The sequence below is a fragment of the Liolophura sinensis genome, chromosome 1 (genome assembly GCF_032854445.1).
Source record: "Liolophura sinensis isolate JHLJ2023 chromosome 1, CUHK_Ljap_v2, whole genome shotgun sequence".
NCBI classification, from domain to species: Eukaryota; Metazoa; Mollusca; class Polyplacophora; order Chitonida; family Chitonidae; genus Liolophura; species Liolophura sinensis.
In genome coordinates, this window is record NC_088295.1 from 51,581,164 (window position 1) to 51,594,419 (window position 13,256).

At 39.4% G+C, this 13,256-nt stretch overlaps 1 protein-coding gene across 1 annotated transcript in view; it reads right to left on the reverse strand.

The window, feature by feature from the left end:
• LOC135461964 (RNA-binding protein 33-like) overlaps positions 1 to 13,164 on the reverse strand; it is a 29,329-nt gene extending 16,165 nt beyond the window's left edge. The window contains exons 1-7 of the mRNA XM_064739273.1: positions 13,063 to 13,164; positions 8,534 to 8,649; positions 4,491 to 4,548; positions 3,361 to 3,539; positions 2,729 to 2,822; positions 1,955 to 2,047; positions 516 to 663 (exon numbers count right to left, since the gene is read on the reverse strand). Coding sequence (XP_064595343.1) covers positions 516 to 663; positions 1,955 to 2,047; positions 2,729 to 2,822; positions 3,361 to 3,539; positions 4,491 to 4,548; positions 8,534 to 8,571 — 610 coding nt within the window. The 5' untranslated portion in view covers positions 8,572 to 8,649; positions 13,063 to 13,164. The remainder of the gene's footprint in view (positions 1 to 515; positions 664 to 1,954; positions 2,048 to 2,728; positions 2,823 to 3,360; positions 3,540 to 4,490; positions 4,549 to 8,533; positions 8,650 to 13,062) is intronic.
• Positions 13,165 to 13,256: the final 92 nt, after the last annotated feature.

The window sequence follows — 13,256 nt, forward strand, 5'->3', positions numbered from 1 at the left end:
TGACCTGCACAATAATGTAAATGAATTAAAGCAGCCATATACAGGTACATCAGCACCAAAGATTATTGATGAGAATGGTACGCAACATGAAAATATTGGGAAATTTTCTGTCTTTAAGAGAGCCTGAGGTTTAGTTGCACGTAATCAAACTTTGTGGGTAACTCTAGTAAAGTGACTCTCTCAGTCTCTCTTGTCTGCTGTAGCTGAGGTCATGCAACACAAATCCAGGCTGTCTGCTGCTACTAGTTTTGTCTCTTTTGCCTGTTGTAGCTGAGGTCATGCAAGACAAATCCAGGCTGCCTGCTGCTACCAGTTTTGTTCCCCTCAGTCAGCTTTCCTTCAAACATCCTACCTACTGCACATACTAACACACTGGGGGTACTCTTTCAGCCTCGCAAGGCATTTGAAACACAAACATAACAAGGACCAAACCCAACAGAACCGTAACACATTATTTATAATAAGGTAAAAACAGTAGTTTTAATGTAACACTAGAATAATGAGATTTACAGCACCTAAAGTATCAGGGATATCCGTCCTGGACTTGGACTGACTTAAGGAGACAATAGCTGCTCTCTCAGACTTGAAGCGTGCTCTACCTCCCTCCCCGTCACTCTCGCTCTCACTGCTGGAGCCCTCACCCTCATCCGCACCCACATCACCCTGTCAAAATACATACAACTCAGTGCAGAAACAAACAAACAAACAGCATAAAGAATAATTGTAAGAAGTAATCAAGATTACTGTATATCCTGTAAATTTTAGTATGTAAAATTGCACTTTCACAGTACACAAAGGATACTTTTGATGCCAATACAAACATTCTCTGATGAAAAAAAAAAAAAAAAAACAATCAACCTTCATGAAAACTGATGAATCAATCAGATTCGAGCATAATGTTTCATTTGAAAAAAGCTAGGTCAAATACAATCATTTATTTATTTGATTGATGTTTTACACGCTACGCACTTATACTGTGGTGAGGAAAGAGGCCGGAGGAAACCCATCACCAAGGTGAAATACAGTAATTTTATCAAATTGACAGCTCATTTTCCAGTTGTCACAGTTATCATGAACTGTAGATACTTGACAGTGACATTTTAATCTCATTTTAAAGGCACGTAGAAGTTCACGGTTTATGTTTCTGGAACTACCATGATTTATACCATGACCTTGATGGAAATGTGGAAAATTGCAAAAATTAAAAATTAGTTAAAATCAGATTTTAGTATGCATAAAACAATTAGTGTAAACAAAGTAACCACCGAGTATATTATGCTGTACTTTCTACATATTTCACTTCATAAGAGGGAAACAACTTCAGCCTCAAATTTTGACTGTCAAATATATTAATATAAATCTTAATGAGGTACATTTTACATGGTAACCCAGTAATATGCCATATCAAACACATCAAAAACTCAGCTATAAAAAGGTAGAAGAAATCCAGAGCTTTATATATCAGCTCTCACAGGGCTTCACATGTTTCTCAAACAACCACCCGATCTCATTTATTTGATTGATGCTTCATGCCGCTCTCAAGAACCATCTGCAGGCTGCTGGCAGACTGTCCCACGTACGATCATAGAGGAAGCCTGCTTGAACCGAGCTTGAACTCAAAGCGATCTCAAATAACATGTGAGTATAAATACACGTAATATAAAAAGTTTGAATGTAGAGCCGTGGCTCAGTCGGTTAGCGCGCTAGCGCAGCGTAATGACCCAGGAGCCTCTCACCAATGCGGTCGCTGTGAGTTCAAGTCCAACTCATGCTGGCTTCCTCTCCGGACGTAAGTGGGAAGGTCTGCCAGCAACCTGCAGATGGTCGTGGGTTTCACCCGGGCTGTGCCTGGTTTCCACCCACCATAATGGTGGCCGCCGTCGTATAAGTGAAATATTCTTGAGTACGGTGTAAAACACCAATCAAATAAATAAATAAATTGAATGTAGCGTACATCTGTGGTATCCAGGCCGGGTTGTGTGTCAGCTGTAGAATCTAGCTCAGATCCCCCATCAAATTCCCCTTCCCTGTAATCAACGTCTTCTTCCTACAAAAACACAATAAAAAAAAACTGTTAGCTGCAACATGTGTCACCTGTAACGGCATGAAACTCCTAACGTAACATGTATACTTTTACCTGCAGAATACTGACTGGCACAGAAACAAATGTTTTCATAGCAGTACTGTGATGACTGAGAAAACATAGGACCTACATGTACTAAAATCTGGTTTTATGCTTCACTCAAGATTACTGAAATGAACAGCCTTGAGGGACGCAAAACTGCAGTCGGCAATAAAATTCACAATGTAGTGCAGGCAATGTCAGCTGGATTTGAACCTATAACTTGAGGGACATGTATAATACTCACTTAAGCTTTTTTTAAATCATAAACTTTTTGTTCTAACATGCTGTATAAGTATTGCAATTCATGTTATTTTTAGGGGTCCACCCTAGTCTCCTAGCAGGACAGCTATTGAAATTGTTTGAATTATTCTTGTCATTACTTTTCTTTGTCAAGTGGTTCAATTACAATATCTCCAAAAACTGGTAAAGGTAGAACAACCAAACTTAAAGAGTTTTAATAAAGAACATCTAATTTAGTCGCATGGACCCCAGCAACGTTGTTGGTTACAGCTTTAAGATTAGTTGAGCTTCATCATTTCATAAGTAAAAAAAATAAAGCCATAATCTTGGCCTAAACATCTGAATATTTCTGAAGCTACCCACCAGTTGGTCACCTTCCTCCTGGGTGTCATTCAGGAGACTGGAGTCTACTTCAGGCTCTATGACCAGTACATCCTCACCAAGCTCCTGGGAGACACTAAACATCAGAATACAGCTATATCATCATACAAGTACAAACAGTGTAGTCTCACCAAACTTCTTCCTCCGAGCAAACTGTGCTAGAATTATGAAAGACTACAGGCAACATTGCTACAGTGGACACATGATTCTACTAATATTTATTTATTTATTTGAATGGTGTTTTACGCCGTACTCAAGGATTTTTCACTTATACAAGGCGGCCATTACGGTGGGAGGAAACCGGGCTCCACTAATGTGTTCACATCCATCTTAAATTTAGGTTTTTTCTTATCCTAGTTCATGCTAATGTGAATTAACCAAGAACAAGCATGGGTTGTTCCAGCTGATATCATACACTGGCCACTGGTCATTAACAGTGGATGAAAATACCAAAGCTCAGACATCTTAAGAGTATTTTTCACGAATTTAAAACTGAACAATCACAGGTTTTTCTCTTCTTCTGCATTGTGATATGATATTTTTGTTAAGTTTAATAGTAAACAAGCGTTGCAATTTTTTTTTCTACATAATAGGTATTTTTACTTCAAACTTACTCAGCAAATTCATAATCAACCGTCTCTGGAACTCCAAATGTTGTGTTTCCTGCATCACTTGTGGACATATCAGCATTGGCAGAGTCACACATGTCACTGGTGTTAACCTGTTTATCAGTGGCCTCATCATCACTTCCTAACAAAGCATCCTCGTCTAATTCTTCCTCAGTCTCCTCCTTCTGACAACATCAGGTGTTCAAATTTGTCAAACAATTGCAGCAAAACAATTCATTCAAAACTTCAATACTTTTATCGACCTATTTTCAAGGTTTTAGACTGACACATATTTGAGAAAACAGATTCCCCCAAAATGGAGATGGCCTGCATGTAACTCGTTGGGATAAGTATATTCATGACACTGGAGCTCTAGCCTCACTTGTACATGTATATATACCACACATCCATAGAAGTTCATGAGATGTTTGCGAATTTAATTGACTTGCATCACATAGTAGGTCAGACAGACGGACAAACAAGGCTACACTGAATTATCTCCCTTGAGGTCACTAATTTAAATGGTGCATTTTTAAGAATAGGCTGTGGTCAGGTGGGACCTCTGATAATGGCTAATGGTGAGTGAGTGCTTGATGTTTAACGTTGTACTTATCAATTTTTCAGTCATATGACGAAGAATGGTGAGTTTCAAAATTAAAGCAACCTAAGCTAGTTGAAGACCTAGCTCCAAGACAGATTTTAATTTTGTAAACTGACCTGGAAAGTCCAGGCTAAATATTATAAAAACATAAACATTATTTATTTTTTAAAAATTTTAAGCCATTCAGAGATTTGGAATCCCTGACGATGGGCATTATCAGACTCAACTACTGATAACAACACGTAACCATAGGAATTTTTGGACATTTCATGAAATTCTGTACTTAAATGGTTAACTGTGCAGTTTTTAAGTTCAGCCCTATCACACACTGCCTTGGCACCAGCAAATCCAGCATTGTCTATACCCATGTCACCTGTCAGATTTTCAGATTAAGATTTTCCGTTTCTGAAAGAAAATTGGCTATAAATACCCTTGCAGCCGCAACAACAATGCAAATCAGTCATTTAGCACGCCAGAAATCATCATCAAGAAAACTGTTATATTCTCACGGTAATCAACAAGCCAATCGTCTTACCTTTGAGTGAGGGAATGCATTAATTCCAGATAAATCATCTTGTAAGAGGTCATCATCACTGTAAATTTAAGAACTGTTGATAAAGTATACATGACTCACATGGCGTCAATGTGGTTATTACTTGAATATACATATAAATCTGAGATGTGTCGTTCTTCCCGCCTTAGGTTCCAATACACAAAACTATCTGTACTGTTCCATTCACTGACCTGGAACTTAGACTTCTTAACATGTGCAAACCATTGCCAACATGCTACAGCTGCATTCAACAAAACAAGGCTTTCTTTAAACATGGTGATTGACTGATTGATGCAAACATCTCCAAATTATCTTTAGCCTATCAGGGACACCTCAAAATAGCTGACAAGACAACAAAGTGGACCTGGACCTGTCAAAAAAACCCCTGTAAACGCAGCGCTCGCATGTGGAGAACTTAATGAAAGTAAAACGCTGCTGTCATAGAACGCTATATAGCCACAGCGTTAAAAATGCATAAAGCAGGGCACTTTGTAAATAATGATCGAATTGTCAGGGAAATTACGTAAGCTCAAGTTTAGGTCATAATAAAGATAGGTGTATGGATTTCATGGAAATTTGTGCAAAGGAGTCGTGTGGACAAAATCACCTCAGTAGACCTCTAGATATCACCAGTGAGTCACTTTGCAATACTGGTGTAAACAGCACGAGGATTATGCCCGTACTGACAAGGTGTTCCGCGTGCCAGCACAGTGCAATGACATAGGAGGCTCTTACCAATGCAGTCACTGGCAGTTCAATTCTATGCTAGCTTCCTCTCCAGCTGTAAGCGGGAAGGTCTGCAGCAACCTGCGGATGGTCATGGGTTCCCTCTGGGTTCTGCCCGGTTTCCTGCCACCATAATTCTGGTCATCTTATAAGTGAAATATCCTTGAGTACAGCGTAAAACACCAATCAAATAAACAACAAAAAAATAAATTACAGTAGGCCAGATCCAATACTGACTTATTTGCATTGCTGCCTAACTGGAATGTCATGCTGAAGACACCAGAAACGACGCCCCACTTAGTTACATTACACTGCCAGCGGGCCGAAGGCTACTTGGTCAATCCATCAGATACCATGGAATGTTGAAGTCTTGGGTAGGAATCGATTCAAGTATAAACCCCATATACTGTTTATGAGGCAGATGCTTTATCTAAATCGCCACTACAAGCAGTTGCTAACTAAGTTGCAAAGGGCATAATGACGCTACATGCGGCGTAAGAACTCACTGGAAAAAAATAAAATACAATAAAAAAAACAAACAAAGAGAAAAAAAAACCAAACAAACAGGAAATATTTTTGCTCGTTACAATGAGAGTCTCGAAAATCTGCTTACGCCAATGTATTTGCCAGCAAGCTGTGCAGCCATGATTCTCACAGTCAAAATGGCAAAAGCATGCCTAATTTTGCTGACACGGCTTGAGTAAATGGACTCAAGCCGTGTTGCTCCCCTCACCTTCAGTGTCCTAAGACGGACTGCCATCACAGATGTCAGTCACTGTCCCGATTTGTACCCAAGCATCTTTTCAACACATAATGCTAATCAGTAAACATCTGCGTTCAGCAAACTTTATGGTCAGTCTAGCAGAATTAGGTAAATCTGGCTGCCTCATTAAATCCAAGTATTGACCTTCATAACCTTGTTTTAAGCACAGAGCCTTGTCCATTAAACACATGCAATGCAATGTTGTTGTATTTAAGACTTACTGATTCTTTGCTATAAAACAAAACACAGTATACAGTGCAAAGTTCTTTGTATGACTATAAAAAGCTGGCACATGTATCGGTTTTATATAGGGAGCAGGCAGCTGTTCAAAATCAATAACTGAATCTACTAGCCTGCGTCAATTTATTCACGTGTGTATCTCCGTCAGCCAAGCAATCATGATGAATCATTTAGCTCTCAAACTTTGTAGTAACAGCCTCTAAACAGACATTTTTTATTTTAAATCTACATGATCACAAAACCCCTAAGAGTTCCCAGTTTTATGGTGGCATCATCCATTATGTTCTTCCCAGTTGGAGGCTCCCACTTGAGCCCCTTGTTTTGGAGCCAGAAATGTACTGTTTGGGAAATCTCATATTAAGCAAGCAACCTGCGGGTGGTTGTGGGTTTAAGTGAAATATTCTTGAGTACGGCATAAAACACCAATCAAATAAATAAATTATATCAAGCAAACAGGGTGGTCAGGTGTTGGGACAATTTTTCTCTCACCAAAAGTTTGTCAGGGATCATGTAATTGGCATGATTTGATGAGCTGTGAGTGACAGACGCCAACCCAATAATGCCAAGGGAACTTCGGCCAAAGAAATTTTACACTGGGAGGGGAAGGGGGGGGGGGGGGGGGGGGGGGGGGGTATGATTATGGTGTATATGCACTCCCTGGTATTTCATTTGCACTTGCTGACTGCCAAATAATGGTAGTGTGTTTTACTTGTTTTGTAGATTAGCTATAGAAGTACTGTTTGTATTGCATGCCTCGTGGTGAAAAAGAGAGTGAGCGAGTGCTTGGGGTTTAACGTTGTACTTAACAATTTTTCAGTCATATGACGACGAAGGAATCCTTGGAGTGCATGTACTGTGCCTCCTTGTTGCAAGAGGGATTTCCACTGCTCTTTTATTAGTGCTGCTTCACTGAGATGCCTTACTGAAGGCAAGTAAGGTTCCCTGCCCAAGCCATTATACTGGTACGGGTCAACCAGTCGTTGCACTATCCATTTCATACTGAATGCCATGTGAGGAAGTTACAACTTCCTCTTTCAAGGTCTTAGGTGTGAATCAATGCAGGGTTGACCCTGGATCTACCGCTCCCGAAATGGGTGCTCTACCAACTGTGCTATCAAGGCTGATGTAAAAAAGAGAAGATGTGTGCCAAAACATTAAAACTTGTACATACTGTATTAGCTAAATGTTTCAAGTCGTTTTGGTAAAGGTACTGTCACAATTGAGCAGTCTTAATATGTGTCAAAGTCAGATAAATGTATGAAAGTACTGCATACAACACGTCCTGGATCTGTGACTGTACATCAGTGCTTGTATCACACAAAACTTGTCAAAGTACCCTTCCACAAAACTTGTCAAAGTGCCCCTCCACAAAGGTTTATTCCACTAAAGCCTATGACCCCCGATATGCTTCAATTATCGCCGCATGCGGTTACTGAGTAGGGGGAGTACGTCTACAATGGGCGGAGATTGATAGACATAACTACTGTGCCATATTTGTCTACAACGTGCAAAACTTAAACAAATTTCAGTGTGTCATTCATTAATATTTTTTCGTGCATATGGAATAAAGGATACCTCTGTCATTGCTGATGCCACGTTGAATCTGTTAGGAGCGTAACTGTTAGAAAACCTAATTATATATTCTGGTCAAGTCTCGGAATAAGAAAAGTGTTCAATCAATTTACTGACAGAATTTCGATCACCACCTACCTCAGCAGGGTTAAATGGATTATCCCTATTTCCCTTGTTTTTGCTAAGCTGTTACAGTTACTAATACCCAGATTAACGGAAGGTGTGAAACCGTAGGCGTTAGTGGAATACGCCTCCACAAAACTTGTCAAAGTACCCTCCACGCAATTTGTCAAAGTGCCCCTCCACACAATTTGTCAAAGTACCCTCCACACAATTTGTCAAAAGTGCCCCTCCACACAATTTGTCAAAGTACCCGCCACGCAATTTGTCAAAGTGCCCCTCCACACAATTTGTCAAAGTGCCCCTCCACACAATTTGTCAAAGTGTCCTTCCACAAAACTTGCTTAGTGGTACAATGCCTATTCCAAAACCCACTTTTGTCTTATTTCAGGAAGATATATACTTGTAAAAAAGTGTCTTCTATGATTTTTGCACTTAGCTACAGTTTTCGGAGAAGTAAATAAGGCTAGCATGTTTTGGAACCAGATAAGCGGGTTGCTATCTGTAGATTGCAAATATTTCCCGATTCTCAAGACTCTTATGTAATAGCTATGATCAAATGGAATGTGGAAGACTGAATAAAAATTTAGATTCAAGTACTCACCTATCCCAGGAAACCTCCGTGGGGCGTTTTCTTGACATACTGGAGGAGATTATCTGAGATTGCTTAAGAAAGTCGTCCTATAAATCAGCTTTCAGCTTGCTGCTTAACCACATCTTCTGGAAAACAAAGAAGATTAACAATTCATAGAGACAACAATATATGATCTAAATACATAAGACTTATAGTACAACAACCGGGTAAACAAATAAACACAAACAAAAACTGCAAGGGGGAGCTACATTGTGGAATATGATGTCTGGTGAATTTGGATTTACATTCATTATTGTCAATTTTGCTTGTATTATTGAGCAGAAATACATCTGGAGATAAAAATACGAAAACTAGAAATGCTCAGGAGCACATGTGTATATCTAAGTTTAACCATTAGTGCTTCCTGGAATTACTATATTTTATACAACATACGCAAAGCTTGTTTTGTGTCAAAGCCAGGGTAATTAAGTTGAATATTTAACACGCTTTGCATGTTCTAGTCCATGCAACTGTCTTACAAGATAATTAAAAAAAAAAACTAGTGTGTCGTCCTGATTTATTCTGTGTATTCCATATGTTCTGAAATTATTACAAATATGCTGTGTAAAATAGACAGAACATAATCCAGTACAGATTTATGCATTTTCTAACAAATGTCACATCAAGATGGAGTGCTTAATCCAATTTAGTGTCACTTCATCCATAATTATCAACTCAAATTTGTGAAATATTAAAGAAAATGAACATGCTTAAAATCAGTATTCTTTCCTCTTTGTAATGCCCAAAATTCGCTGAATGAACCATTCTGCTAAAGTTACCACTCGCTCGATGATGCATTTCTGCCCATGTATAAGGTAGGCTACATGTATAAAGGTAATACTATCAATTTCACGTTTTCTCAGGACAAATAGCAACATCTTTGCAACTTTCTCTTTAGGTTCAGAAAAGCACACTATATCCATGTACCTGCTATAGAAATTTCTCATTGATTTACGTGTAATCTCATAGTCTAGTGTGATATGAGAGTAAACCAGTCATTTTCCCAGTTCCAGGTCAGGCATCTTCATCCTATCAGAATCACCCTGACAACTTTGCACTGCTGAGCCGTGCTGACTTTTCTTTCTCATTAACTATGCATTTTGAGATGTCATAAGATATACGTATGACATACATGTATGGTAGTGGCTGCAACTGCTCCGAATATTACTGAACTAATGAATGTATGATCATCGCAAATGATACCCGATTCAAAGCTAGAAGTTTGTCCCAGCACCTTTTAATTTGGTTTAGCCTTGACTTTTACAGCACTCCATGTGATGCAGAAACACTAGGGATGCCCACTGCCTAATTTTTACCCCACATTACTGCTTTAACTCACTAAGACAAACAATATTTCACACTGGCTAGCCTGAAAAATACACTGGCCACAGCCCCATATTATCACTAGCACCAGTCAACTTCCGTTTAGAATACTGTGTGCACCAAAGACAAAAGACACAAGCTACAGTAGTAAATATGACATGGAATTTCAACTGTGAAGGTGACAACACGGTGGCCTATTCAGGTGAGCGAGTGGTGATATTTTGTAACCTAGCTAGTGACAGCAGTGCTGTGGAGAAAATATAATTGGTTGGTTGGTTCATTAACCCTTGGAGCATTTGCGGCTAGTAGGCTAAATATGTAAATACATGTAAAGAGTTAATCTTTTTCTGCCAAGATAGTTTACCTCTTTAAGCTACTGCTTGATTCGGAACTAGCTGTTTGGTTTGAAACTTTGAAATATGAGAACTTAGCTCATTTAATTTAATGGAGCAAATTCTGATTAAACCTGAAGGATGTCATCAAGTTTATTACAATATCTGCTGTAAGTACTAGCCCGCAAATTCAGACTACTGAGAGACCAGATTATCTACAGTACAGGTAGACAACAGCTTCTCTGGCACGCTGCACTGGTGTTTGTCGGCAAAGTAGGCTAGCAGTGCAGGTTACATGGAACTGGGTGATAAATGAACGTGAACAAATCAGTTATCGATATCAAAATCATTGACAAAGGACAAAGCAATGGTGTGCCCTAGCTCTGAAAAGCTCTACATTTGCTCATACTCCAGCTGAGCGATGAATCTGTATATTAACTTTTCTTGGGGCAGGGACAGAGTTCTGCCGCCTCGAACCTTTAGCACTTAGATTTGTGTCTCCTGCAAAAGTACAGACCTGCAGACATGTGCGCGCTACATTTTCGACGGTCTCATCTTTATTTCTTAGCAGCCTTGAAGTTCGCCCAATGTTACAATTAAACCAACTAATTAAACCTAATGGTGACCAAGTACGTTATGCAGCTTCGTACTTACACACATAGCATTTGCAAAGGGCTTCATAACCAGCATAATTGAAGGGAAGGATAGTTTCATATGCGCCGTGTATATGGTAGCCATTTCATAACTGAGAAGTCAGCAGAGAGGGAGACTTTAATAAATATGGATGGATATTTACCTTTGGGATGATCAACATCTGGGGATTTTAACAGTCAAGTGTCCTATGACCCTAGGCATTGTAAAGGAGTGGCTAAGTCAAGTGTCTTAGGTCCCTAAGCATTGTAAAGGAGTGGCTGGACAGGCAGTGTAGGTAAGTAATCTACTGCTTTCCAAAATTGTTCAATTTGTCATACCAGGCTGAAGGGGACTGATCCATGACTAAGCAAGGCCCTAAGAGCCTTGCCATCCAGGGCTAGGCATGACGAGAGGCAACACTGTTTACAATCACCATGGCCATCATGGTGGATAGGTTCCATTTTAACATGGGTTGATGATTTTTGAGATGAGATGGCTGCTAAAGGATAACATAAATGAATGATTACGGCTTAATATCACCTCAGCTAAAGGATAAAGGTGAGGCCGCCCAAACTGTAATGCACATATTTTGCAGGCGTGTACTTTCGCAAGAGACATAAGATAAGGGTGTAAGGTTCGAGGTAGTAGAACTCTGCCACTACTTCCAGGGGTTCATAGGCGTCGACCTTGACTACTGATAAACGGTAGTTAAGAGGTTAAATGGCAGTTAAGAGATTCAAAATACTGATTACAGAGTTTAAAACACTCAAAAGTATGCTATAAGCTAGAGAAAAACTGAACATGTATAATATAAATAATTATTATATAAATAAATGACTGCATTGCATCAAGTGCAACATCCTGTGCATTTCAACCACCTGCTTCAGCCCGCTTCGGGGACCGGTAGATCCAGGATCAATCCTTGATCGAGTCACACCTAAGACTTTAAAAGAGGAAGTTGCAACTTCCTCGCTTGGCGTTCAGCATGAAGGGGATAGTGCAACGACTGGTTGACCCGTATCAGTATAATGGCTCTGGCGGGGCGGCTTACTTGCCTTCGGTAAGTCGTCTCAGTGAAGCAGCACTAAATAAAAGAGCGGTGGAAATCCGTCCTGCAACAAGGAGGCACATTACACATACATGCACCCTAATGATTCCTTCGTCGTCATATGACTGAAAAATTGTTGAGTACGACGTTAAACCCCAAGCACTCACTTACTCACTCACCTGCTTCAGCCTGTACATGGCAGACAGATGCATCGCACATATTTTGCATTGCAATTTAGTTATATAACTGGCTCTATCAGTGCTCAAGATGATAAACTTATCCTAGAATGTCCATGTGTAAAAGGTTTTTTTTATGAACTGTTTCCTCTGTTGTCAAGTTCACTTTTCATACCATGTGTGTGCACAAACTCCACAGAGGTGTGGACATGTGCCTTTATCTGGGATTATGAAACAAGACATTTCATTTGTCATATACTTTTCAATGAGCCAATCACAGGTCACATTAAATAGTAGTCTATGCTCCCCGAAGCAAGCATTCTTTTTCATGTCAGTTACTGACATCGATGGTGAGTCATTTTTTTGTCTAAACTGGCATAAACGTCAGACAAATTTTCTTGTAATTAAAATGAATACAGCTCCCAACTGAAAGCATACTGTACTTGCCAACATGTAAAATTATCGTTCTCCTGGATGATCGAGAATTTATGAATATGGTGATCGGGAATATGATCAAGATTATGATGATCAAGAATATGATGATTGAGAACTTATGTTTACATGGTTTGAGATTGACAGGCGATCGACTGGTTAGAATTGATGTATGGAATATTTTCAGTTTGATATTTCAGAATCTGAAAAACATAGAAATTAATATTACTTTGTCTTATTAATTCTACAGGGTAGTTAGAAATTACACTATTACAGTATGACACTATTACAGGGCAGCTAGATCTGAAAAAAAAACTCAAAACGACCTTGAAAAAAACTCAGTATTTCTGATAGGGTAGTTAACATTTCGACGTCTATGAACCCCTGTTCTCCAACAACGAAACAAGGTAGAAATTCAGAGCTAGGATATCCAGTACATTCCACAAGTTCATATGTTGTTGTTGCAATTTGCGCCTTTCGTCAGGCGAGATCGCCACATATTCTCTCACTTTAAACGAAAAGGATATGACTTACAGTCATTCCGTCTGACTTTACCTTTATTTTAAACATCTGTTTTCTCATCCTACGCCAGCATTACCTTCATACATGAAAATAGTAATAGGTTATTGTGGTGGACCATACTTTACATGTCTCCTCTAGCTCCTTGGGGTATACCAAATCCAGGATTGTCGAGGGTGGGTTTGGAAGGTGGGGGGGGGGTCGAAAACGGACTTCATTTTATTATGCAC